The sequence below is a fragment of the Calonectris borealis genome, unplaced genomic scaffold, assembly GCF_964195595.1.
Source record: "Calonectris borealis unplaced genomic scaffold, bCalBor7.hap1.2 HAP1_SCAFFOLD_313, whole genome shotgun sequence".
Lineage (NCBI taxonomy): Eukaryota > Metazoa > Chordata > Aves > Procellariiformes > Procellariidae > Calonectris > Calonectris borealis.
In genome coordinates this window covers 1,392-29,385 of record NW_027441696.1, presented here as the reverse complement: position 1 = coordinate 29,385, position 27,994 = coordinate 1,392, and the positions used below count along the sequence as shown (strand labels likewise).

General features: G+C 65.8%; 1 protein-coding gene across 1 annotated transcript; it reads left to right on the top strand.

Annotated features, from left to right (window-relative positions):
* Window positions 1-427: 427 nt before the first annotated feature.
* Window positions 428-27,994, top strand: PFAS (phosphoribosylformylglycinamidine synthase; the record flags this gene model as incomplete). The annotated part of the gene is made up of 13 exons (XM_075139522.1): window positions 428-565; window positions 4,640-4,801; window positions 7,853-7,966; window positions 8,812-8,943; window positions 11,374-11,604; window positions 14,044-14,224; window positions 15,582-15,665; window positions 17,831-17,986; window positions 19,535-19,660; window positions 20,911-21,056; window positions 26,238-26,448; window positions 27,666-27,757; window positions 27,880-27,994. Coding segments are annotated over exons 1-13 (1,873 nt in total), but the record flags the coding sequence as incomplete, so codon positions are not given.

Here is a 27,994-nt window from a genome sequence, read left to right as displayed (position 1 = left end):
CAGGGGGACATGGGGGACATGGGGGGACAGGGGGGACATGGGGGGACGGGGGGGACGGGGGGACATGGGGGGACATGGGGGGACGGGGGAGACGGGGGGGATGGAGGGACATGGGGGACATGGGGAGACACGGGGGGACGGGGGGGGACGGGGGGGACAGGGGGACATGGGGGGACATGGAGGACACAGGGCCATGGGGGGACACGGGGGGGGGACATGGGGAGATATGGGGGGGATATGAGGGGACATGGGGACTCAGGGACATGGGGACATGGGGGGGACATGGAGGACATGGGGGGACATGGGGGGACATGGGGGGACATGGGGACACGGGGACATGGGGGGACATGGGGGGACACGGGGGGACACGGGGACACGGGGAGGGACATGGGGGGACATGGGGGGACATGGGGGGGACAGAGGGACGGGGGGTTGTGGGGCCATGGGGGGCCATGGGGGCACACGGGGGGTGTCCCCAACGTCCCCGTCACCGCTGTCCCCAGGGAACGTCCTGAAGGAGCTCAGCGAGCCGGCGGGGGCCGTCATCTACGCCAGCCGCTTCCAGGTACCGGGACCCCCCACCCATGGGACCCCCCCACCCATGGGACCCCTCCCACCCACGGGACACCCCCCCCCACCCATGAGACCCCTCCCACCCATGGGACACCCCCCCCACCATGGGAGCCCCCCACCCATGGGACCCCCCCACCCATGAGACCCCTCCCACCCACGGGACACCTCCCCCCCACCCATGAGACCCCTCCCACCCACGGGACACCCCCCCCCACCATGGGACCCCCCCACCCATGGGACCCCCCCACCCATGAGACCCCTCCCACCCACGGGACACCCCCCCCCCACCCATGAGACCCCTCCCACCCACGGGACACCACCCCCCACCATGGGACCCCCCCACCCATGGGTCCCCCCCACCCATGAGACCCCTCCCACCCACGGGACACCCCCCCTCCCACTATGGGAGCCCCCCACCCATGGGTCCCCCCCACCCATGAGACCCCTCCCACCCACAGGACACCCCCCCCCCACCATGGGAGCCCCCCACCCATGAGACCCCTCCCACCCACGGGACACCCCTCCCTCCATGGGAGCCCCCCACCCATGGGACCCCCCCACCCATGGGACACCCCCCCCACCATGGGACCCCCCCACCCATGGGACCCCCCCACCCATGAGACCCCTCCCACCCACGGGACACCCCCCCTCCCACTATGGGAGCCCCCCACCCATGGGTCCCCCCCACCCATGAGACCCCTCCCACCCACGGGACACCCCCCCCCCACCCATGAGACCCCTCCCACCCACGGGACACCCCCCCCCACCATGGGACCCCCCCACCCATGGGACCCCCCCACCCATGAGACCCCTCCCACCCACGGGACACCCCCCCCACCATGGGAGCCCCCCACCCATGGGACCCCCCCACCCATGAGACCCCTCCCACCCACGGGACACCCCCCCCCCACCCATGAGACCCCTCCCACCCACGGGACACCCCCCCTCCCACTATGGGAGCCCCCCACCCATGGGTCCCCCCCACCCATGAGACCCCTTCCACCCACGGGACACACCCCCCCCCCCATGAGACCCCTCCCACCCATGGGATACCCCCCCCCCACCATGGGAGCCCCCCACCCATGGGACCCCCCCACCCATGAGACCCCTCCCACCCACAGGACACCCCCCCCCCACCATGGGAGCCCCCCACCCATGGGACCCCCCCACCCATGAGACCCCTCCCACCCACGGGACACCCCCCCCACCATGGGAGCCCCCCACCCATGGGACCCCCCCACCCATGAGACCCCTCCCACCCACGGGACACCCCCCCCACCATGGGAGCCCCCCACCCATGGGACCCCCCCACCCATGAGACCCCTCCCACCCACGGGACACCCCCCCCACCCATGAGACGCCTCCCACCCACGGGACACCCCCCCCACCATGGGAGCCCCCCACCCATGGGACTCCCACTCACGGGATCCCCCCTTCAGGGCCCCCCCGCCCCCCACCACGGGGCCCCCCCCCCCCCCAGCCACCCCCATCCCCCCTCCCTGGGGGGACCCTTGGGTGTCCCCACCTCCCTGGGTGCCCCCCGCCCCCGTTGTGTCCCCCAGGTGCCCCCGAGCCCATGGGACCCCCAGGTGCCCCCGACCCCATTGTGGCACCCCCTGCCTCCCCATGGCCCCTCGGTGCCCCCTGGCACCCCCGATGCCCCCCAGGGTCCCCCAGTGCCACCCTGTCCCCCGGTGCCCCCCCAGTGCCCCTTGTGCCCCCCCCCCTCCAGTGCCCTTGGTGCCCCCTGCCCCCCTGGTGCCCCCCAGTGCCCCCTGCCCCCCCTGGTGCCCCTGGGACCCCCGATGCCCCCCAGGGTCCCCCAGTGCCACCCTGTCCCCCGGCGCCCCCCCAGTGCCCCTTGTCCCCCCCCCCCCGGTGCCCTTGGTGCCCCCTGCCCCCCCGGTGCCCCCCGAGTGCCCCTTGTGTCCCTGGTGTCCCCTGGTGCCACTTGTCCCCCCAGTGTCCCCCAGTGCCCCCCAGTGCCACTTGTCCCCCCAGTGCCCTCCTACTCCCCCCGGTACCCCCTACCCCTGGTGCCCCCAGTGCCTCCTGCCCCCCAGTACCCCCTGGTGCCCCCGGTGCCCCCCAGTGCCACTTGTCCCCCCAGTGCCCTCCTACTCCCCCCGGTACCCCCTACCCCTGGTGCCCCCGGTGCCCCCTGCCCCCCAGTACCCCCTGGTGCCCCCGGTGCCCCCCGCCCCCCCGGTGCCCCCCGGTGCCCCCGGTGCCCCCAGTGCCCCCCAGTGCCACTTGTCCCCCCAGTGCCCTCCTACTCCCCCCGGTACCCCCTACCCCTGGTGCCCCCGGTGCCCCCTGCCCCCCAGTACCCCCTGGTGCCCCCGGTGCCCCCCGCCCCCCCGGTGCCCCCCGGTGCCCCCGGTGCCCCCAGTGCCCCCCAGTGCCACTTGTCCCCCCAGTGCCCTCCTACTCCCCCCGGTACCCCCTACCCCTGGTGCCCCCGGTGCCCCCTGCCCCCCAGTACCCCGTGGTTTCCCCAGTGCCCCCTGCCCCCCCAGTATCCCCTGGTACTCCTGGTGCCCCTTGCCCTCCCAGTACCCCCTGGTGCCCTCGGTGCCCCCTGCCCCCCCAGTATCCCCTGGTACCCCCAGTACCCCCAGTGCCCCCCAGTGCCACTTGTCCCCCTGGTACCTCCTGCTCCTGGTACCCCTGGTGCCCCCAGTGCCCCCCAGTGCCACTTGTCCCCCCAGTGCCCTCCTACTCCCCCCGGTACCCCCTACCCCTGGTGCCCCCGGTGCCCCCTGCCCCCCAGTACCCCCTGGTGCCCCCGGTGCCCCCGGTGCCCCCGGTGCCCCCAGTGCCCCCCAGTGCCACTTGTCCCCCCGGTGCCCTCCTACTCCCCCCGGTACCCCCTACCCCTGGTGCCCCCGGTGCCCCCTGCCCCCCCAGTGCCCTCCTACTCCCCCCGGTACCCCCTACCCCTGGTGCCCCCGGTGCCCCCTGCCCCCCCAGTACCCCCTGGTGCCCCCGGTGCCCCCCAGTGCCCCCCAGTGCCACTTGTCCCCCTGGTACCTCCTGCTCCTGATACCCCCGGTGCCCCCTGCCCCCCAGTACCCCCTGGTGCCCCCGGTGCCCCCGGTGCCCCCGGTGCCCCCAGTGCCCCCCAGTGCCACTTGTCCCCCCGGTGCCCTCCTACTCCCCCCGGTACCCCCTACCCCTGGTGCCCCCGGTGCCCCCTGCCCCCCCAGTGCCCTCCTACTCCCCCCGGTACCCCCTACCCCTGGTGCCCCCGGTGCCCCCTGCCCCCCCAGTACCCCCTGGTGCCCCCGGTGCCCCCCAGTGCCCCCCAGTGCCACTTGTCCCCCTGGTACCTCCTGCTCCTGATACCCCCGGTGCCCCCTGCCCCCCAGTACCCCCTGGTGCCCCCGGTGCCCCCCACCCCCCAGTACCCCCTGGTGCCCCCAGTACCCCCTGCCCCCCAGTACCCCCTGGTACCCCCGGTGCCCCCTGCCCCCCAGTACCCCCTGGTGCCCTCAGTGCCCCCTGCCCCCCAGTACCCCCTGGTGCCCCCGGTGCCCCCCGGTGCCCCCGGTGCCCCCAGTGCCCCCCAGTGCCACTTGTCCCCCCAGTGCCCTCCTACTCCCCCCGGTACCCCCTACCCCTGGTGCCCCCGGTGCCCCCTGCCCCCCAGTACCCCCTGGTGCCCCCGGTGCCCCCCGGTGCCCCCGGTGCCCCCAGCGCCCCCCAGTGCCACTTGTCCCCCCAGTGCCCTCCTACTCCCCCCGGTACCCCCTACCCCTGGTGCCCTCGGTGCCCCCTGCCCCCCAGTACCCCCTGGTGCCCTCAGTGCCCCCCGCCCCCCTGGTGCCCCTGGTGCCCCCGGTGCCCCCGGTGCCCCCTGCCCCCCAGTACCCCCTGGTGCCCCCAGTGCCCCCCAGTGCCACTTGTCCTCCTGGTACCTCCTGCTCCTGATACCCCCGGTGCCCCCTGCCCCCCAGTACCCCCTGGTACCCCCGGTGCCCCTTGCCCCCCCGATGCCCCCCGCCCCCCCGGTGCCCCCCGGTGCCCCCGGTGCCCCCCGCCGTGCTGACCCGGCTGGTGGCAGCGGGGGGACCCAACGCTGAGCGTGCTGGAGCTGTGGGGGGCCGAGTACCAGGAGTCCAACGCGCTGCTGGTGCGGGCGCCCCGGCTGGCACTGCTGCGGCGCTTGGCCACCCGCGAGCGCTGTCCCCTCTGCGTGGTGGGGACCGTCACCGGGGACGGGCGGGTAAGGGGGCGCGGGGGGCGGGGGGACAGCGGGGGGAGGTGGGGACGTGGGGGTGGGGGGTGGGATCTGGGATGTGGGACGTGGGGACGTGGGTGGATGGGGACAGGGGACATGGGGACATGGGGATATGGGGACATGGGGATACTGGGACATGAGGGGACACCATGGGGAGGTGGGGACATGGGATGTGGGGTGTGGGATGTGGGGACATGGGGGATATGGGGACATGGGGACATGGGATGTGGGATGTGGGACATGGGAACGTGGGTGGATGGGGACATGGGGACGTGGGGGATATGGGGACATGGGGACATGGAGGGTGTGGGGACATGGGGACGTGAGACATGAGGATACTGGGACATGAGGGGACACCGTGGGGAGGTGGGGACATGGGATGTGGGATGTGGGACGTGGGGACATGGGTAGATGGGGACATGGGGACGTGGGGACATGGGGGATATGGGGACATGGGGACATGGGATGTGGGATGTGGGACATGGGACGTGGGTAGATGGGGACATGGGGACGTGGGGATGTGGAGGATATGGGGACATGGGGATACTGGGACATGAGGGGACACCATGGGGAGGTGGGGACATGGGATGTGGGGTGTGGGGACATGGGTAGATGGGGACATGGGACGTAGGGACGTGGGGGATATGGGGACATGGGGACATGGAGGGTGTGGGGACATGGGAACGTGAGACATGAGGATACTGGGACATGAGGGGACACCATGGGGAGGTGGGGACATGGGATGTGGGGTGTGGCGATGTGGGTGGGTGGGGAGAGGGGATGTGGGGACATGGAGGATGTGGGGACGTGGGGATACTGGGACATGAGGGGACACCGTGGGGAGGTGGGGACATGGGATGTGGGGTGTGGGGTGTGGGGACATGGGTAGATGGGGACATGGGGATGTGGGGACGTGGGGGATATGGGGACATGGGGACATGGAGGGTGTGGGGACATGGGGACGTGAGACATGAGGATACTGGGACATGAGGGGACACCGTGGGGAGGTGGGGACATGGGATGTGGGATGTGGGACGTGGGAACATGGGTGGATGGGGACATGGGGACGTGGGGACGTGGGGGATGTGGGGACATGGGGATACTGGGACATGAGGGGACACCGTGGGGAGGTGGGGACATGGGATGTGGGATGTGGGACGTGGGAACGTGGGACATGGGGACGTGAGGGATATGGGGACATGGGGACATGGAGGGTGTGGGGACATGGGGATGTGAGACATGAGGATACTGGGACATGAGGGGACACCGTGGGGAGGTGGGGACATGGGACATGGGGGATGGGGGATGTGGGACATGGGAACGTGGGTGGATGGGGACATGGGACGTGGGGACATGGGGGATATGGGGACATGGGGACATGGGATGTGGGATGTGGGGACATGGGTAGATGGGGACATGGGGACATGGAGACGTGAGACATGAGGATACTGGGACATGAGGGGACACCGTGGGGAGGTGGGGACATGGGATGTGGGATGTGGGACGTGGGAACGTGGGTGGATGGGGACATGGGGACGTGGGGACGTGGGGACGTGGGGGATGTGGGGACATGGGGACATGGAGGGTGTGGGGACATGGAGACGTGAGACATGAGGATACTGGGACATGAGGGGACACCGTGGGGAGGTGGGGACATGGGAATGTGGGATGAGGGATGTGGGGACGTGGGTGGATGGGGACATGGGGACGTGGGGATGTGGAGGATATGGGGACATGGGGATACTGGGACATGAGGGGACACCGTAGGGAGGTGGGGTGTGGGGACATGGGTAGATGGGGACATGGGACGTAGGGACGTGGGGGATATGGGGACATGGGGACATGGAGGGTGTGGGGACATGGGAACGTGAGACATGAGGATACTGGGACATGAGGGGACACCATGGGGAGGTGGGGACATGGGATGTGGGGTGTGGCGATGTGGGTGGGTGGGGAGAGGGGATGTGGGGACATGGAGGATGTGGGGACGTGGGGATACTGGGACATGAGGGGACACCGTGGGGAGGTGGGGACATGGGATGTGGGGTGTGGGGTGTGGGGACATGGGTAGATGGGGACATGGGGACATGGAGGGTGTGGGGACATGGGGACGTGAGACATGAGGATACTGGGACATGAGGGGACACCGTGGGGAGGTGGGGACATGGGACATGGGACATGGGGGATGTGGGATGTGGGACATGGGAACGTGGGTGGATGGGGACATGGGACGTGGGGACATGGGGGATATGGGGACATGGGGACATGGGATGTGGGATGAGGGATGTGGGGACGTGGGTAGATGGGGACATGGGGACGTGGGGACGTGGGGGATATGGGGACATGGGGACATGGGGACGTGAGACATGAGGATACTGGGACATGAGGGGACGCCGTGGGGAGGTGGGGACATGGGACATGGGGGATGTGGGATGTGGGGACGTGGGAACGTGGGTGGATGGGGACATGGGACGTGGGGACATGGAGGATATGGGGACATGGGGACATGGGGACATGAGGGGACACCATGGGGACAGGGGGACATGGGACATGGGGACATGGAGGATATGGGGTCATGGGGACACGGGGACGTGAGACATGGGGATACTGGGACATGAGGGGACACCATGGGGGCATGGGGACATGGGAATGTGGGGACCTGGGGACATGGGGACATGGGGTTTTGGGACATAGGGATGCAGGGCCATGAGGGTCACCATGGGGACATGGGGATATGGGGACATGGGCACATGGGGACACGGGATGTGGGGCATTGGACATGGGAATGTGGGGACCTGGGGACATGGAGACATGGGACATGGGACCTGGGGACACGGGGGACATGGTGACACACGGGGCCATGGGGCCAGGGCACAGGGACCTGGAGGGAACTGGGGTGATTGAGGGACACAGGGAGGTCCCTGGGGGTGGCTTTTGGGAGGTCCCTGGGGTCCTTTTGGGGTCCCTGGGGACCAGGAAGCTTCCTGGGGGGTGTTTTGGGGGTGCTCTGGCCCTGCTGACCCCCTGCCCCCCCAGATCGTGCTGGTGGATGACCTGGAGGCGCCGGTTCCCGAGGAGGGGTCCCATGAGGGGTTGCCCACCCCTGTCAACCTGGAGCTCGAGTGGGTGCTGGGCAAGATGCCCCGCAAGGTGAGGGGAGTGGGGGACCCCTTGGGGGACCTGCTGTGGTCACCCCAGGGGCTGGGACCTGAGGGACACCCCTGGGGTGTTGGGGAACCCCTCCAGTAGAGATGGGGATCCTTCCAGTTGGGAATGGAGGCACCCAACGGAGGTGGGGACCACCATGATAATGGAGACCCCCCAATGGGGACACCCCAGTTGGGAATGGGGACACCCAATGGAGATGGGAACCCCCATGATGATGGGCCCCCCCTCCCAGTTGGGAATGGGGACACCCAATGGAGATGGGAACCCCCATGATGATGGGCCCCCCTCCCAGTTGGGAATGGGGACACCCAATGGAGATGGGAACCCCCACGATGATGGGGACCACCCAATGGGGATGGGGACACCCAATGGAGATGGGAACCCCCATGATGATGGCCCCCCGCCCCAGTTGGGAATGGGGACACCCAATGGAGATGAGAACCCCCATGATGATGGGCCCCCCCTCCCAGTTGGGAATGGGGACACCCAATGGAGATGGGAACCCCCATGACGATGGGGACCACCCAATGGGGATGGGGACACCCAATGGAGATGGGAACCCCCATGATGATGGCCCCTCGCCCCAGTTGGGAATGGGGACACCCAATGGAGATGGGAACCCCCATGATGATGGGGACCACCCAATGGGGATGGGGACACCCAATAGAGATGGGAACCCCCATGATAATGGAGACCCCCCAATGGGGACACCCCAGTTGGGAATGGGGACACCCAATGGAGATGGGAACCCCCATGATGATGGGGACCACCCAATGGGGATGGGGACCCCCATGGTGATGGGACCCCCATCCCCCCGTGCCCCCTAGGAGTTCGTGCTGCAGCGGGTGCCCCCCACCCTGCGCCCGCTGGCGCTGCCCCCGGGGCTGTCGGTGCGGCAGGCGCTGGAGCGGGTCCTGCGGCTCCCGGCCGTGGCCAGCAAGCGCTACCTCACCAACAAGGTACCCACCCCCCCCGTGTCCCCCCTGTGTCCCCCCGTGTCCCCAGCCCCAGCCATGGGCTCCCCTGGGCCACCCGGCCCCCCTGCGCCCGCATCTCTGGCGGCCGTTGTCCCCTCCGTGTCCCCAATCCCCTCCATGTCCCCAACCTACTTGGTGGCCATGGTCCACTCCATGTTCTCAATCTCCTCCGTGTCCCCAATCCCCTCCATGTCCCTGATCCCCTCCATGTCCCCAATCCCCTCCATGTCCCCAACCTACTTGGTGGCCATGGTCCACTCCACATTCTCAATCCCCTCCGTGTCCCCAATCCCCTCCGTGTCCCTGATCCCCTCCATGTCACCAATCCCCTCCATGTCCCCAACCTACTTGGTGGCCATGGTCCACTCCATGTTCTCAATCTCCTCCGTGTCCCCAATCCCCTCTGTGTCCCCAACCTACTTGGTGGCCATGGTCCACTCCACGTTCTCAATCCCCTCCGTGTCCCCAATCCCCTCCATGTCCCTGATGCCCTCCGTGTCCCCAACCTACTTGGTGGCCATGGTCCACTTCATGTTCTCAATCCCCTCCGTGTCCCCAGTCCCCTCCATGTCCCTGATCCCCTCCATGTCACCAATCCCCTCCATGTCCCCAACCTACTTGGTGCCCATGGTCCACTCCACATTCTCAATCCCCTCCGTGTCCCCAATCCCCTCCGTGTCCCCAACCTACTTGGTGGCCATGGTCCACTCCATGTTCTCAGTCTCCTCCGTGTCCCCAATCCCCTCCGTGTCCCTGATCCCCTCCATGTCACCAATCCCCTCCATGTCCCCAACCTACTTGGTGGCCATGGTCCACTCCATGTTCTCAATCTCCTCCGTGTCCCCAATCCCCTCTGTGTCCCCAACCTACTTGGTGGCCATGGTCCACTCCACGTTCTCAATCCCTTCCGTGTCCCCAATCCCCTCCATGTCCCTGATCCCCTCCATGTCACCAGTCTCCATGTCCCCAACGTACTTGGTGGCCATGGTCCACTTCATGTTCTCAATGCCCTCCGTGTCCCCAGTCCCCTCCATGTCCCTGATCCCCTCCATGTCACCAATCCCCTCCATGTCCCCAACCTACTTGGTGCCCATGGTCCACTCCACATTCTCAATCCCCTCCGTGTCCCCAATCCCCTCCGTGTCCCCAACCTACTTGGTGGCCATGGCCCACTCCATGTTCTCAATCTCCTCCGTGTCCCCAATCCCCTCCATGTCCCTGATCCCCTCCATGTCACCAATCCCCTCCATGTCCCCAACCTACTTGGTGGCCATGGTCCACTCCACATTCTCAATCTCCTCCGTGTCCCTAATCCCCTCCATGTCCCTGATCCCCTCCATGTCACCTGTCTCCATGTCCCCAACCTACTTGGTGGCCATGGTCCACTCCACATTCTCAATCTCCTCCGTGTCCCTAATCCCCTCCATGTCCCTGATCCCCTCCATGTCACCTGTCTCCATGTCCCCAACCTACTTGGTGGCCATGGTCCACTCCATGTTCTCAATCTCCTCCGTGTCCCCAATCCCCTCCATGTCCCTCATCCCCTCCATGTCACCTGTCTCCATGTCCCCAACCTACTTGGTGGCCATGGTCCACTCCGTGTTCTCAATCCCCTCCGTGTCCCCAGTCCCCTCCATGTCCCTGATCCCCTCCGTGTCCCCAATCCCCTCCATGTCCCCAACGTACTTGGTGGCCATGGTCCACTCCACGTTCTCAATCCCCTCCGTGTCCCCAATCCCCTCCGTGTCCCTGATCCCCTCCATGTCCCTGATCCACTCCATGCCACCAATCTCCTCCATGTCCCCAACCCTCTAAGTGGCCATGGTCCCCTCCATGTCCCTGGTCCCCCTCCCTGTCCCTGATGCCCTCCATGTCCCCAACCTACTTGGTGGCCATGGTCCTCTCCACGTCCTTGGTCCCCCTCCCTGTCCCTGATGCCCTCCATGTCCCCAACCTACTTGGTGGCCATGGTCCCCTCCATGTCCCTGGTCCCCCTCCCTGTCCCTGATGCCCTCCATGTCCCCAACCTACTTGGTGGCCATGGTCCCCTCCATGTCCCTGGTCCCCCTCCCTGTCCCTGATGCCCTCCGTGTCCCCAACCTACTTGGTGGCCATGGTCCACTCCATGCTCCCGATCTCCTCTGTGCCACCAATCCCTTCCATGTCCCCAATCCTCCTCCATGTCCCCAGTGCTCCTCCCAGTGGGTCCATGTCCCCCACGTGTCCCACTCCGTGTTCCCCCAGTCAATGCCACCCCCTGGGAAATGTCCCAGCCCATGTCCTTGTCCCTCCTCCCCCAAGATGTATCCCATCCGTGTCCCCTACGTGTCCCAACCCTGTCCCCACCAAAACCCATCCCTCTGGCCATGGCCCAACCCGTGTCCCCTGCTGATGCCGCTGTCCCCGGGGCAGGTGGACCGCTCGGTGACGGGGCTGGTGGCCCAGCAGCAGTGCGTGGGACCTCTGCACACGCCGCTGGCCGACGTGGCCGTGGTGGCCCTGTCCCATTTCGACACGGTGGGGGCGGCCACGGCGCTGGGTGAGCAGCCCATCAAGGGCCTCCTGGATCCAGCCGCAGGCGCCCGCCTGGCCCTCACCGAGGCCCTCACCAACCTCGTCTTCGCCCGCATCACCGACCTCCGCGTGAGTACTGCGCCACCGCCACCACGCCGATGCCATGGCACGGCCAGGGGGGATCTTGGCATGGCCATGGCACGGCCAAGGGGGACTATGGCAGGGCCAAGGCGTGGCCATGGAGGACCATGGCATGACCATGGCATGGCCAAGGGGGACTATGGCAGGGCCAAGACGTGGCCATGGAGGACCATGGCATGGCCATGGCATGGCCAAGGGGGAGAGACCATGGCATGGTCATAGCATGGCCAAGGGGGACTATGGCAGGGCCAAGGCGTGGCCATGGAGGACCATGGCATGACCATGGCGTGGCCAAGGGGGACCTTGGCATGGCCATGGCGTGGCCAAGGGGGACCTTGGCATGGCCATGGCATGGCCAAGGGGGACCATGGCAGGGCCAAGGCGTGGCCATGGAGGACCATGGCATGACCATGGCATGGCCAAGGGGGACCTTGGCATGACCATGGCATGGCCAAGGGGGACCGTGGCAGGGCCAAGGCGTGGCCATGGAGGACCATGGCATGACCATGGCATGGCCAAGGGGGACTATGGCAGGGCCAAGACGTGGCCATGGAGGACCATGGCATGACCATGGCATGGCCAAGGGGGACTATGGCAGGGCCAAGGCGTGGCCATGGAGGACCATGGCATGACCATGGCATGGTCAGGGGGGACCGTGGCAGGGCCAAGGCGTGGCCATGGAGGACCATGGCATGACCATGGCATGGTCAGGGGGGACCGTGGCAGGGCCAAGGCGTGGCCATGGAGGACCATGGCGTGGCCATGGCATGGCCAAGGGGGACTATGGCAGGGCCAAGGGATGGCCATGGAGGACCATGGCATGGCCATGGCATGGCCAAGGGGGACTATGGCAGGGCCAAGGCATGGCCATGGAGGACCATGGCGTGGCCATGGCATGGCCAAGGGGGACCATGGCATGGCCATGGCATGGCCAAGGGGGACTATGGCAAGGCCAAGGCGTGGCCATGGAGGACCATGGCGTGGCCATGGCATGGCCAAGGGGGACTATGGCAAGGCCAAGGCGTGGCCATGGAGGACCATGGCATGACCATGGCATGGCCAAGGGGGACTATGGCAGGGCCAAGACGTGGCCATGGAGGACCATGGCATGGCCATGGCATGGCCAAGGGGGACTATGGCAGGGCCAAGGCGTGGCCATGGAGGACCATGGCATGGCCATGGCATGGCCAAGGGGGACCTTGGCATGACCATGGCATGGCCAAGGGGGACCATGGCAGGGCCAAGGCGTGGCCATGGAGGACCGTGGCATGGCCATGGCATGGCCAAGGGGGACCATGGCAGGGCCAAGGCGTGGCCATGGAGGACCATGGCATGACCATGGCATGGTCAGGGGGGACCGTGGCAGGGCCAAGGCGTGGCCATGGAGGACCATGGCATGGCCATGGCATGGCCAAGGGGGACTATGGCAGGGCCAAGGCATGGCCATGGAGGACCATGGCGTGGCCATGGCATGGCCAAGGGGGACCATGGCATGGCCATGGCATGGCCAAGGGGGACTATGGCAAGGCCAAGGCGTGGCCATGGAGGACCATGGCGTGGCCATGGCATGGCCAAGGGGGACCATGGCAGGGCCATGGCACAGCTCTGGGACATGAGGCCACGGGGTGCAGGCCACGGCCACGGAGCCATGTTGTTGTCACACCAGGGCCATGGCAGGGTCACGCTATGGTCACAGGAGCCACCAGGGTCACGTGACTGCTGTGGGGGTCAAGCTGTGGTCACCAGGGCCACGTCATGGTCACAGGGGCCATGGCACAGCCACGGGCACCATGGCACGTCCATGCCAATGGCCACTGAGACCACTGGGGCCATGCCACAGCCATGGGTGGGTGGGTGGGGGGGGATGTTGGGGGCTACCATGGGTGGGGGGGCGTTGAGGGTGGCAGGAGGGGGCTGGGACATGCGGTGGCTCTGACCTGTCCCCTCCCCGCCTTGTCCTGTGTCCTTTTGTGTCCCCGTGTCCCCTTTGTTCCCTGCACCCCCATGTCCCCTGGTCCGTGGTCTTGGTGTCTCCCCGTCCCCCGTGTCCCTGTGTCCTTGTCTTCTCCGTGTCCCCATGTCCTTCTTCTCCGTGTCCCCATGTCCTTCTTCTCCATGTCCCCATGTCCCTCTTCTCCGTGTCCCCCGTGTCCCCATGTCCCTCTTCTCCGTGTCCCCCGTGTCCCCGTGTCCCTCTTCTCCGTGTCCCCATGTCCTTCTTCTCCGTGTCCCCATGTCCCTCTTCTCCGTGTCCCCCGTGTCCCCGTGTCCCTGTCTTCTCCGTGTCCCCATGTCCTTCTTCTCCGTGTCCCCATGTCCCTCTTCTCCGTGTCCCCATGTCCTTCTTCTCCGTGTCCCCCGTGTCCCCCGTGTCCCTCTTCTCCGTGTCCCCCGTGTCCCCCCCCCCCGTGTCTCCGGTGTCCCCAGGACGTGAAGTGCTCGGGGAACTGGATGTGGGGGGCGAAGACGGGGGCGGAGGGGGGGGCGCTGGTGACGGCGTGCGAGGGGCTGGTGGGGCTCCTGCACCGCCTGGGCGTGGCCATCGACGGGGGCAAGGACTCGCTCAGCATGGCCGCCCGCGTCGGCACCGAAACCGTCCTGGCACCCGGTGAGTCCCAGTGCTGGGGGCGGGGGTGGCGGGTGCTGCTGGTGTGGAACGGGGTCATTGGGTGACACGGCCACCGCCGTGGCAGAGGGACAGGGCGGTGTCACCGCTAGGAGGGTGGGTGATGGTGCCACCACCATGATGATGGGTTGTGGGTGCCAGAGCACCAGGACCCATGGGTGCCACCACCATGATGATGGGTTGTGGGTGCCAGAGCACCAGGACCCATGGGTGCCACCACCATGATGATGGGTCGTGGGTGCCAGAGCACCAGGACCCATGGGTGCCACTACAACGATGATGGGTCATGGGTGCCACAGCACCAGGACCCATGGGTGCCACCACCATAATGATGGGTCATGGGTGCCACAGCACCAGGGACCCATGGGTGCCATCACAACAATGATGGGTCATGAGTGCCAGAGCACCAGGATCCATGGGTGCCACCACCATGATGATGGGTCATGAGTGCCACAGCACCAGGACCCATGGGTGCCACCACCATAATGATGGGTCATGGGTGCCACAGCACCAGGACCCATGGGTGGCATCACAACGATGATGGGTCATGAGTGCCACAGCACCAGGACCCATGGGTGGCATCACAACAATGATGGGTCATGGGTGCCAGAGCACCAGGACCCATGGGTGCCATCACAACAATGATGGGTCATGGGTGCCAGAGCACCAGGATCCATGGGTGCCACCACCATGATGATGGGTCATGAGTGCCACAGCACCAGGGACCCATGGGTGCCATCACAACAATGATGGGTCATGGGTGCCAGAGCACCAGGACCCATGGGTGCCACCACCATGATGATGGGTCATGAGTGCCACAGCACCAGGACCCATGGGTGCCACCACAACGATGACGGGTCATGGGTGCCACAGCACCAGGACCCATGGGTGCCACCACAACGATGACGGGTCATGGGTGCCACAGCACCAGGACCCATGGGTGCCACCACCATGATGATGGGTCATGGGTGCCAGAGCACCAGGACCCATGGGTGCCACCACCATGATGACGGGTCATGAGTGCCAGAGCACCAGGACCCATGGGTGCCACCACAACGATGATGGGTCATGGGTTGCCACAGCACCAGGACCCATGGGTGCCACCGCACCAGGACCCATGGGTGCCACCACAACGATGATGGGTCATGAGTGCCACAGCACCAGGACCCATGGGTGCCACCACAACGATGTTGGGTCATGGATGCCACCACCATTGTGCGGTGACACATGGGTGCCACCACCCCTGCTCCTGGCCATGGGTGCCCCACTGTGACCCCCAAGCCTCCCATGACCCCCAGCCCCCTGGTGACCCCCCCGTGACCTCTTGACCCCCACCCAGGCACCCTGGTGGTCTCGGCCTATGCCGTCTGCCCTGACATCACGGCCACCGTCACCCCTGACCTCAAGTGTCCTGATGGCAAAGGTCAGTGACCCTGGCGGGTTTTGGGGTGCCCTGGGGGGTGGGCTAGGATCCCTGGGTGCATTTTGGGGTGCTTGCAGGGGGTTGGGACCCTCCCTGGATTTTGGGGTGCCCAGGAGGATTTTAGGGTAGCCAGCAGGGTGGTGACACCCTGGGGACATTTTGGGGTGCTGTGGCTCCTGGGAGGGGTTGGGGTGCCTTTGGGGGACTTTGGGGTGCTGTAGCCCTCGCCATGGATTTTGGGGTCCCCCAGGAGCCCTGCTGTGAAGCCTGTGGAATTTTGGGGTGCTTGCATCCATCACCTCTATGGTGACACCCTGGGGACATTTTGGGGTGCTGTGGCTCCTGGGAGGGATTGGGGTGCCCTTGGGGTGCTGTACCCACCCCCCATGAATTTTGGGGTCCCCCAGGAGCCCTGCTGTGAACCCTGGGTGCATTTTGGGGTGCTTGCAGGGGGTTGGGACCCTCCCTGGATTTTGGGGTGCCCAGGAGGGTTTTAGGGTAGCCAGCAGGGTGGTGACACCCTGGGGACATTTTGGGGTGCTGTGGCTCCTGGGAGGGGTTGGGGTGCCTTTGGGGGACTTTGGGGTGCTGTAGCCCTCCCCATGGATTTTGGGGTCCCCCAGGAGCCCTGCTGTGAAGCCTGTGGAATTTTGGGGTGCTTGCATCCATCCCCTCTATGGTGACACCCTGGGGACATTTTGGGGTGCTGTGGCTCCTGGGAGGGATTGGGGTGCCCTTGGGGTGCTGTACCCACCCCCCATGAATTTTGGGGTCCCCCAGGAGCCCTGCTGTGAACCCTGGGTGCATTTTGGGGTGCTTGCAGGGAGTTGGGACCCTCCCTGGATTTTGGGGTGCCCAGGAGGGTTTTAGGGTAGCCAGCAGGGTGGTGACACCCTGGGGACATTTTGGGGTGCTGTGGCTCCTGGGAGGGGTTGGGGTGCCTTTGGGGGACTTTGGGGTGCTGTAGCCCTCCCCATGGATTTTGGGGTCCCCCAGGAGCCCTGCTGTGAAGCCTGTGGAATTTTGGGGTGCTTGCATCCATCACCTCTATGGTGACACCCTGGGGACATTTTGGGGTGCTGTGGCTCCTGGGAGGGATTGGGGTGCCCTTGGGGTGCTGTACCCACCCCCCATGAATTTTGGGGTCCCCCAGGAGCCCCGCTGTGAACCCTGGGTGCATTTTGGGGTGCTTGCAGGGGGTTGGGACCCTCCCTGGATTTTGGGGTGCCCAGGAGGATTTTAGGGTAGCCAGCAGGGTGGTGACACCCTGGGGACATTTTGGGGTGCTGTGGCTCCTGGGAGGGGCTGGGGTGCCTTTGGGGGACTTTGGGGTGCTGTAGCCCTCCCCATGGATTTTGGGGTCCCCCAGGAGCCCTGCTGTGAAGCCTGTGGAATTTTGGGGTGCTTGCATCCATCCCCTCTATGGTGACACCCTGGGGACATTTTGGGGTGCTGTGGCTCCTGGGAGGGATTGGGGTGCCCTTGGGGTGCTGTACCCACCCCCCATGAATTTTGGGGTCCCCCAGGAGCCCTGCTGTGAACCCTGGGTGCATTTTGGGGTGCTTGCAGGGGGTTGGGACCCTCCCTGGATTTTGGGGTGCCCAGGAGGGTTTTAGGGTAGCCAGCAGGGTGGTGACACCCTGGGGACATTTTGGGGTGCTGTGGCTCCTGGGAGGGATTGGGGTGCCCTTGGGGTGCTGTACCCACCCCCCATGGATTTTGGGGTCCCCCAGGAGCCCTGCTGTGAACCCTGGGTGCATTTTGGGGTGCTTGCAGGGGGTTGGGACCCTCCCTGGATTTTGGGGTGCCCAGGAGGGTTTTAGGGTAGCCAGCAGGGTGGTGACACCCTGGGGACATTTTGGGGTGCTGTGGCTCCTGGGAGGGGTTGGGGTGCCTTTGGGGGACTTTGGGGTGCTGTAGCCCTCCCCATGGATTTTGGGGTCCCCCAGGAGCCCTGCTGTGAACCCTGGGTGCATTTTGGGGTGCTTGCAGGGGGTTGGGACCCTCCCTGGATTTTGGGGTGCCCAGGAGGGTTTTAGGGTAGCCAGCAGGGTGGTGACACCCTGGGGACATTTTGGGGTGCTGTGGCTCCTGGGAGGGGTTGGGGTGCCTTTGGGGGACTTTGGGGTGCTGTAGCCCTCCCCATGGATTTTGGGGTCCCCCAGGAGCCCTGCTGTGGGTGCAGCTGAGCCCAGGGCGGCACCGTTTGGGGGGCAGCGCCCTGGCCCAGGTCTTCTCGCAGTTGGGGGACGCCTGCCCCGACCTGGAGGACCCCGAAATCCTGGCCGCCGCCTTCCGCGTCACCCAGCGCCTCATCGAAGGTGGGTGCTGGGGGAGTGGGGACCCCCCCGGGGGGGCTGGGGGGCCATGGAGGGGGTGGGTGGGAGGATCTGGGAGAAAAGGGGACCCTGGGGGATTTGGGGTGTGGGAGGGATTTGGGGGGGGGCGGGCGGGGGTGGGGATTGGGGTGTAGGGGGAGATTTCGGGTGTAGGGGGGTTTGGGGTGAAGGGGGGATTTGGGGTGCAGTGGGGAGATTTGGGGTGCAGGGGATTGGGGTGCATGGGGGATAGGGGTGCAGGGGGGATTTGGGGTGCAGGGAAGGAGATTTGGGGTGCAGGGGAGGATTGGGGTGCAGGGGGGATTTGGGGTGCAGTGGGGATTTGGGGTGTAGGGGGTTTTGGGGTGAAGGGGGAATTTGGGGTGCAGTGGGGAGATTTGGGGTGCGGAGGGATTGGGGTGCAGGGAGGATTTGGGGTGCAGGGGGGATTTGGGGTGCAGGGGATTTTGGGGTGAAGGGGGGATTTGGGGTGCAGTGGGGAGATTTGGGGTGCAGGGGATTGGGGTGCATGGGGGATAGGGGTGCAGGGAAGGAGATTTGGGGTGCAGGGGAGGATTGGGGTGCAGGGGGGATTTGGGGTGCAGTGGGGATTTGGGGTGTAGGGGGTTTTGGGGTGAAGGGGGAATTTGGGGTGCAGTGGGGAGATTTGGGGTGCGGAGGGATTGGGGTGCAGGGGGGATAGGGGTGCAGGGGGGATTTGGGGTGCAGGGCGATAGGGGTGCAGGGAAGGAGATTTGGGGTGTGGGGAGGATTGGGGTGCAGTGGGGATTTAGGGTGCGGTGGGGATTTGGGGTGCGGGGGGATAGGGGTGCAGGGAATAGGGGTGCAGAGGGGATTTGGGGTGCAGGGTGATAGGGATGCAGGCAGAATTGGGGTACAGGGAAGGAGATTTGGGGTGTGGGGAGGATTGGGGTGCAGTGGGGATTTGGGGTGCAGGGAAGGAGATTTGGGGTGCAGTGGGGATTTGGGGTGCAGGGGGATTTGGGGTGCAGGGAGGATTTGGGGTGTGGTGGGGATTTGGGGTGCAGGGAGGATTTGGGGTGCGGGGGGATTTGGGGTGCGGGGGGTTTTGATGTGTGTGGGTGATTTGGGGTGCGGGGGGGATTTGGGGTGCAGGGAGGATTTGGGGTGCGGGGGGGTTTGATGTGTGTGGGGGATTTGGGGTGCAGGGGGAATTTGGGGTGCAGGGAGGATTTGGGGTGCAGGGCGGATTTGGGGTGCGGTGGGGATTTGGGGTGCGGGGGGTTTTGATGCGTGTGGGGGATTTGGGGTGCGGGAGGGGATTGGGGTGTGTGTGGATGGGGGTGCAGGGGGGAGATTTGGGGTGCAGGGGGGGGGCATTTGGGCTACAGCGGGGGGTCAGGGTGCATGAGGACCTGGGGTGACCTGAGGTGACACGGGGTGACCTCAGGGTTGGGGTACGTAGGACTTGGGGTGACTTGGGGTTGGGGTGCAGGAGGGGGTTGGGGGGGGGGGGGGGTCGGGGTGACCCGGGGTGACGCGGGGGCGGGGCCTGACGCTGCGCCCCAGAGCGGGGGCTGAGCGCGGGCCACGACGTGAGCGACGGGGGGCTACTGGGCTGCCTGCTGGAGATGGCCTTCGCCGGCAACTGTGGCCTCCAGGTGGACATCGCCACCGTCCCCCCCGCCGCCTCTCGTGAGTCACTGTCATCCCCCCCCCCTCCCCGTGACCACCTGGGGACACCCTTGGGACACCCCACCCGGGGGAACGCCCCCCCGGGACCTTCCCATCTTGAGAAGCCTTGGAGAACCCCCGGAGAACCCTCACATGTCCCACCTCCCGTGTCCCCACGTCTCGTGCCCCATGTCCTCCTGTTCCCCACATCCAGATGTCCCACGTCCCCCCGTCCCCATGTCCCCATGTCCACATTAACCCATGTCCCCAGGTCCTATGTCCTCATGTCCCCATGTCACCTCTGTCCCAATGTTCTCATGTCCCCATGTCCCCATGTCCCCATGTCCTCATGACCCCATGTCCTCATGACCCCATGTTGCCTATGTCCCCATGTCCCCATGTCCCCACGTCCCCATGTCCTCATGACCCCATGTTGCCTATGTCCCCATGTCCCCATGTCCCCATGTCCCCATTACCCCATGTCCCCACGTCCCCACGTCCCCATGTCCCCATGTCCCCATTACCCCACGTCCCCACGTCCCCATGTCCCCATGTCCCCATGTTCTCATGTCCCCATGTCCCCATTACCCCATGTCCCCACGTCCCCACGTCCCCATATCCCGATGTCCTATGTCCCCATGTCCGCATGTTCTCATGTCCCCATGTTCTCATGTCCCCATGTCCCCATGTCCCCACGTCCCCACGTCCCCATGTCCCGATGTCCTATGTCCCCATGTCCCCACGTCCCCACGTCCCCATGTCCCCATGTCCTATGTCCTCATGTCCCCATGTTGCCTATGTCCCCATGTTCTCATGTCCCCATGTCCCCATGTCCCCACGTCCCCACGTCCCCATGTCCCCAGGTCCTATGTCCTCATGTCCCCACGTCCCCACGTCCCCATGTCCCCATGTCCTATGTCCTCATGACCCCATGTTGCCTATGTCCCCATGTTCTCATGTCCCCATGTCCCCATGTCCCCACGTCCCCACGTCCCCATGTCCCCAGGTCCTATGTCCTCATGTCCCCATGTCCCCATGTTCTCATGTCCCCATGTCCCCATTACCCCATGTCCCCACGTCCCCATGTCCCCATATCCCGATGTCCTATGTCCCCATGTCCCCATGTCCCCATGTCCCCACGTCCCCACGTCCCCATGTCCCCATGTCCCCATTACCCCACGTCCCCACGTCCCCACGTCCCCATGTCCCATATCTCCATGTCCGATGTCCCATGTCACCGTCTTCCACCCCCGTGTCCCTTGTCCCCGCAGCGCTGGCCGTCCTGTTCGCGGAGGAGCCGGGGCTGCTGCTGGAGGTGCCGGTGGGCACCAGCGTGGACGTCTGCCGCCGCTACCAGGAGGCCGGCGTACGCTGCGTCCCCATTGGCCACAGTGGCCCCTACGGACCTGACGCCATGGTGAGGGGACATGGGGACATGGGGTAGCAGGAGGGCCCTAACTGGCCCTGTAGGCACGGGAGGTGGAGGATGTGGACCTGCAGATGTGTCCCCATGGTGTCCTGGTGGGACAGGAGGTGGCCATGGCTGTGTCCCCATGGTGTCCTGGTGGGACAGGAGGTGGCCATGGCCCCATGGCTGTGTCCCCGTGGTGTTATGGTGGGACAGGAGGTGGCCATGGCTGTGTCCCCATGGTGTCCTGGTGGGACAGGAGGTGGCCATGGCCCCATGGCTGTGTCCTCATGGTGTTGTGGTGGGAAAGGAGGTGGCCATGGCTGTGTCCCCATGGCTGTGTCCCCATGGCTGTGTCCCCATGGTGCTATGGTGGACAGGAGGTGGCCATGGCTGTGTCCCCGTGGTGTTATGGTGGGACAGGAGGTGGCCATGGCTGTGTCCCCATGGCTGTGTCCCCATGGCTGTGTCCCCATGGTGCTATGGTGGGACAGGAGGTGGCCATGGCTGTGTCCCCATGGTGTTCTGGTGGGAAAGGAGGTGGCCATGGCTGTGTCCCCATGGCTGTGTCCCCATGGCTGTGTCCCCATGGTGCTATGGTGGACAGGAGGTGGCCATGGCTGTGTCCCCATGGCTGTGTCCCCATGGTGCTATGGTGGACAGGAGGTGGCCATGGCTGTGTCCCCGTGGTGTTATGGTGGGACAGGAGGTGGCCATGGCTGTGTCCCCATGGCTGTGTCCCCATGGCTGTGTCCCCATGGTGCTATGGTGGGACAGGAGGTGGCCATGGCTGTGTCCCCATGGTGTTCTGGTGGGACAGGAGGTGGCCATGGCTGTGTCCCCATGGCTGTGTCCCCATGGTGCTATGGTGGACAGGAGGTGGCCATGGCTGTGTGCCCAAGGTGTTCTGGTGGGACAGGAGGTGGCCATGGCTGTGTCCCCATGGCTGTGTCCCCATGGCTGTGTCCCCATGGTGCTATGGTCGACAGGAGGTGGCCATGGCTGTGTGCCCAAGGTGTTCTGGTGGGACAGGAGGTGGCCATGGCTGTGTCCCCATGGCTGTGTCCCCATGGCTGTGTCCCCATGGTGCTATGGTGGGACAGGAGGTGGCCATGGCTGTGTCCCCATGGCTGTGTCCCCATGGTGCTATGGTGGACAGGAGGTGGCCATGTCCCCATGGCTGTGTCCCCATGGTGCTATGGTGGACAGGAGGTGGCCATGGCCCCATGGCTGTGTCCCCATGGTGCTATGGTGGACAGGAGGTGGCCATGGCCCCATGGCTGTGTCCCCATGGTGCTATGGTGGACAGGAGGTGGCCATGGCCCCATGGCTGTGTCCCCATGGTGCTATGGTGGACAGGAGATGGCCATGGCCATGGCCCCATGGCTGTGTCCCCATGGTGCTATGGTGGACAGGAGGTGGCCATGGCTGTGTCCCTGATGTTGCCTGTGTCCCTGTGTCCTGCTGTGGGTGTGAATGGCAGTGGCCGTAGTGATGGCCATGGTGGTGGCCATGTCCCCATGTCCCTGACTGCCCCCGTGTCCCCATGGTAGGTTGGGGTGGTGGTGGCCATGTCCCCATGTCCCTGACTGCCCCCGTGTCCCCATGGTAGGTTGGGGTGGTGGTGGCCATGTCCCCATGTCCCTGACTGCCCCCGTGTCCCCATGGTAGGTTGGGGTGGTGGTGGCCATTATGGTGGCCATGTCCCTCCCCATCCCTGTGTCCCCATGGAAGGTTCAGGTGGTGGTGGCCATGTCCCTCACCATCTCTGTGTTCCCATGACAGGTTGAGGTGGTGGTGGCCATGTCCCTCACCACCCCTGTGTCCCCATTGAAGGTTCAGGTGGTGGTGGCCATGTCCCTCACCATCTCTGTGTTCCCATGGCAGGTTGAGGTGGTGGTGGCCATGGTGGTGGCCATGTCCCTCACCATCTCTGTGTTCCCATGGCAGGTTGAGGTGGTGGTGGCCATGTCCCTCCCCATCCCTGTGTTCCCATGGCTGGTTGAGGTGGTGGTGGCCATGGTGGTGGCCATGTCCCTCACCACCCCTGTGTCCCCATGGCAGGTTCAGGTGGTGGTGGCCATGTCCCTCACCATCTCTGTGTTCCCATGGCAGGTTGAGGTGGTGGTGGCCATGGTGGTGGCCATGTCCCTCACCATCTCTGTGTTCCCATGGCTGGTTGAGGTGGTGGTGGCCATGTCCCTCACCATCTCTGTGTTCCCATGGCAGGTTGAGGTGGTGGTGGCCATGGTGGTGGCCATGTCCCTCACCATCCCTGTGTCCCCATGGCAGGTTCAGGTGGTGGTGGCCATGTCCCTCACCACCCCTGTGTCCCCATGGCTGGTTGAGGTGGTGGTGGCCATGGTGGTGGCCATGTCCCTCACCACCCCTGTGTCCCCATGGCAGGTTGAGGTGGTGGTGGCCATGGTGGTGGCCATGTCCCTCACCATCTCTGTGTTCCCATGGCAGGTTCAGGTGGTGGTGGCCATGTCCCTCACCATCTCTGTGTTCTCATGGCTGGTTGAGGTGGTGGTGGCCATGGTGGTGGCCATGTCCCTCACCATCTCTGTGTTCCCATGGCAGGTTGAGGTGGTGGTGGCCATGGTGGTGGCCATGTCCCTCACCATCTCTGTGTTCCCATGGCAGGTTGAGGTGGTGGTGGCCATGGTGGTGGCCATGTCCCTCACCATCTCTGTGTTCCCATGGCAGGTTCAGGTGGTGGTGGCCATGTCCCTCACCATCTCTGTGTTCTCATGGCTGGTTGAGGTGGTGGTGGCCATGGTGGTGGCCATGTCCCTCACCACCCCTGTGTCCCCATGGCAGGTTGAGGTGGTGGTGGCCATGTCCCTCACCATCCCTGTGTCCCCATGGCAGGTTGAGGTGGTGGTGGCCATGTCCCTCACCACCCCTGTGTCCCCATGGCAGGTTGAGGTGGTGGTGGCCATGTCCCTCACCACCCCTGTGTCCCCATGGCAGGTTGAGGTGGTGGTGGCCATGGTGGTGGCCATGTCCCTCACCATCCCTGTGTCCCCATGGCAGGTTGAGGTGGTGGTGGCCATGTCCCTCACCACCCCTGTGTCCCCATGGCAGGTTGAGGTGGTGGTGGCCATGTCCCTCACCACCCCTGTGTCCCCATGGCAGGTTGAGGTGGTGGTGGCCATGGTGGTGGCCATGTCCCTCCCCATCCCTGTGTCCCCATGGCAGGTTCAGGTGGTGGTGGCCATGTCCCTCACCATCTCTGTGTTCTCATGGCTGGTTGAGGTGGTGGTGGCCATGGTGGTGGCCATGTCCCTCACCACCCCTGTGTTCCCATGGCAGGTTCAGGTGGTGGTCGCCATATCCTTGTGTCCCTCCCCATCCCTGTGTCCCCATGGCAGGTTCAGGTGGTGGTGGCCATGTCCCTCACCACCCCTGTGTCCCCATGGCAGGTTGAGGTGGTGGTGGCCATGGTGGTGGCCATGTCCCTCACCACCCCTGTGTCCCCATGGCAGGTTGAGGTGGTGGTGGCCATGGTGGTGGCCATGTCCCTCACCATCCCTGTGTCCCCATGGAAGGTTCAGGTGGTGGTGGCCATGTCCCTCACCATCTTTGTGTCCCCATGGCAGGTTGAGGTGGTGGTGGCCATATCCCCATGTCCCTCACCACCCCTGTGTCCCCATGGCAGGTTGAGGTGGTGGTGGCCATGGTGGTGGCCATGTCCCTCACCATCTCTGTGTTCCCATGGCAGGTTGAGGTGGTGGTGGCCATGTCCCTCCCCATCCCTGTGTCCCCATGGCAGGTTGAGGTGGTGGTGGCCATGGTGGTGGCCATGTCCCTCCCCATCCCTGTGTTCCCATGGCTGGTTGAGGTGGTGGTGGCCATGGTGGTGGCCATGTCCCTCACCACCCCTGTGTCCCCATGGCAGGTTCAGGTGGTGGTGGCCATGTCCCTCACCATCTCTGTGTTCCCATGGCTGGTTGAGGTGGTGGTGGCCATGGTGGTGGCCATGTCCCTCACCATCCCTGTGTCCCCATGGCAGGTTGAGGTGGTGGTGGCCATGGTGGTGGCCATGTCCCTCACCATCTCTGTGTTCCCATGGCAGGTTGAGGTGGTGGTGGCCATGGTGGTGGCCATGTCCCTCACCATCCCTGTGTCCCCATGGCAGGTTCAGGTGGTGGTGGCCATGGTGGTGGCCATGTCCCTCACCATCCCTGTGTCCCCATGGCAGGTTCAGGTGGTGGTGGCCGTGTCCCTCACCATCTCTGTGTCCCCATGGAAGGTTCAGGTGGTGGTGGCCATGTCCCTCACCATCTCTGTGTCACCATGGAAGGTTCAGGTGGTGGTGGCCATGTCCCTCACCATCTCTGTGTTCCCATGGCTGGTTGAGGTGGTGATGGCCATGGTGGTGGCCATGTCCCTCACCACCCCTCTGTCCCCATGGCAGGTTCAGGTGGTGGTGGCCGTGTCCCTCACCACCCCTGTGTCCCCATGGCAGGTTGAGGTGGTGGTGGCCGTGTCTCTCACCATCTCTGTGTCCCCATGGCAGGTTGAGGTGGTGGTGGCCGTGTCCCTCACCACCCCTGTGTCCCCATGGCAGGTTGAGGTGGTGGTGGCCATGGTGGTGGCCATGTCCCTCACCATCCCTGTGTCCCCATGGCAGGTTCAGGTGGTGGTGGCCATGTCCCTCACCATCTCTGTGTTCCCATGGCAGGTTGAGGTGGTGGTGGCCATGGTGGTGGCCATGTCCCTCACCACCCCTGTGTTCCCATGGCAGGTTGAGGTGGTGGTGGCCATGGTGGTGGCCATGTCCCTCCCCATCCCTGTGTCCCCATGGCAGGTTCAGGTGGTGGTGGCCATGGTGGTGGCCATGTCCCTCACCACCCCTGTGTCCCCATTGAAGGTTCAGGTGGTGGTGGCCATGGTGGTGGCCATGTCCCTCACCACCCCTGTGTCCCCATGGCAGGTTGAGGTGGTGGTGGCCATGGTGGTGGCCATGTCCCTCACCACCCCTGTGTCCCCATGGCAGGTTGAGGTGGTGGTGGCCATGGTGGTGGCCATGTCCCTCACCATCTCTGTGTTCCCATGGCAGGTTGAGGTGGTGGTGGCCATGGTGGTGGCCATGTCCCTCACCACCCGTGTCCCCATGGCAGGTTGAGGTGGTGGTGGCCATGGTGGTGGCCATGTCCCTCACCACCCGTGTCCCCATGGCAGGTTGAGGTGGTGGTGGCAGGCGCGTCGGTGCTGTCCGAGCCCGTGGGGGACCTGCGGGGGCTCTGGGAGGAGACCAGCTTCCGGCTGGAGCGGGAGCAGGCGGCCGCCGACTGCGTGGCCCAGGAGGAGGCCGGGCTGCGCCGGCGCCAGGGACCCACCTTCACCCTCACCTTCGACCCCCTCGAGGAGCCCCCCCTGCTCCGGCACATGGGTGAGGGGATGGGGGGGGATGGGGGCACGTGGTGTCATGGGGGGTCAGGGTGGTCTGGGTGGGGTCTGGGGGATTAAGGCGGGGGGACATTGGGGTTCTGAGGGATCATAGGGTGTCTGGTGGGATCATGGGGGGTCATGGGGAGACGTGGGGGTCTGGAGAGCCATGGGGGTCTGAGGGGTCATGGGGGGCTGAGGGGATCATGGGGGTCATGGGGGGCCATGCGGGTCTGGGGGTCTGGGGGATCATGGGGGTCTGGGGGATCATGGGGGTCTGGGGGATCATGGGGGGTCATGGGGAGACGTGGGGGTCTGGAGAGCCATGGGGGTCTGAGGGGTCATGGGGGTCTTGGGGGTCTGAGAAGACATGGAGGGATGGGAGGTCATGGGGGTCTGGGGGATCATGGGGGTCTGGGGGATCATGGGAGGCCGGGAGGCCATGGGGGTCTGGGGGATCATGGGGGTCTGGGGGATCATGGGAGGCTGGGAGGCCATGGGGGTCTGAGGGGTCATGGGGGTCTTGGGGGTCTGAGAAGACATGGAGGGATGGGAGGTCATGGGGGTCTGGGGGATTATGGGGGGCTGGGGGATCATGGGGGGCCATGGGGGTCTGGGGGATCATGGGGGGCTGGGGGATCATGGGAGGTCATGGGGGGCTGGGGGATCATGGGGGTCATGGGAGGCCATGGGGATCTGGGGGATCATGGGGGGCTGGGGGATCATGGGGGGCTGGGGGATCATGGGAGGTCATGGGGGTCTGGGAGGTCATGGGGGTCTGGGGGATCATGGGAGGCCATGGGGGTCTGGAGAGCCATGGGGGTCTGAGGGGTCATGGGGGGCTGGGAGGCCATGAGGGTCTGGGGGATCATGGGGGGCTGGGAGGTCATGGGGGTCTGGGGGATCATGGGAGGCCATGAGGGTCTGGGGGATCATGGGGGTCTGGGGGATCATGGGGGTCATGGGGGATCATGGGGGTCATGGGGGGCTGGGAGAACATGGGGGTCTGGGGGATCATGGGGGTCTTGGGGGTCATGGAGGTCTGAGAAGACATGGAGGGATGGGAGGTCATGGGGGGCTGGGGCATCATGGGCTGGGAGGCCATGGGTGTCACGGGGCTCTGGGTGGGACATGGGGCTCTGGGTGATCCTGGGGGGCCATGGGGGTCCCGGGGGGTTGGGGGGGGTGGGTGGGGGTGACCCCCCCCCCCGATGCCTCCAGAGCTGCCGGGGCCGCGGGTGGCCGTGCTGCGGGAGGAGGGCAGCAACGGGGACCGGGAGATGGCCGCCGCCTTCCTCATGGCCGGCTTCCAGGTGAGGGACCCCGGGGGTCCTGGAGGGGGGGGGTCCATGTCCCCCCACCCCCACCCAGGTGGCCGGAGGGGGGAGGGGGGTCGGTGGCCACGGGGGGGACCCAGGCGTGGGGGTGTCCCCAGGTTTGGGACGTGACGACGCAGGACCTGTGCTCGGGCTCCGCCACCCTCGATGGCTTCCGGGGCCTCGTCTTCGTGGGGGGGTTCAGCTACGCCGACGTCCTCGGCTCCGCCAAGG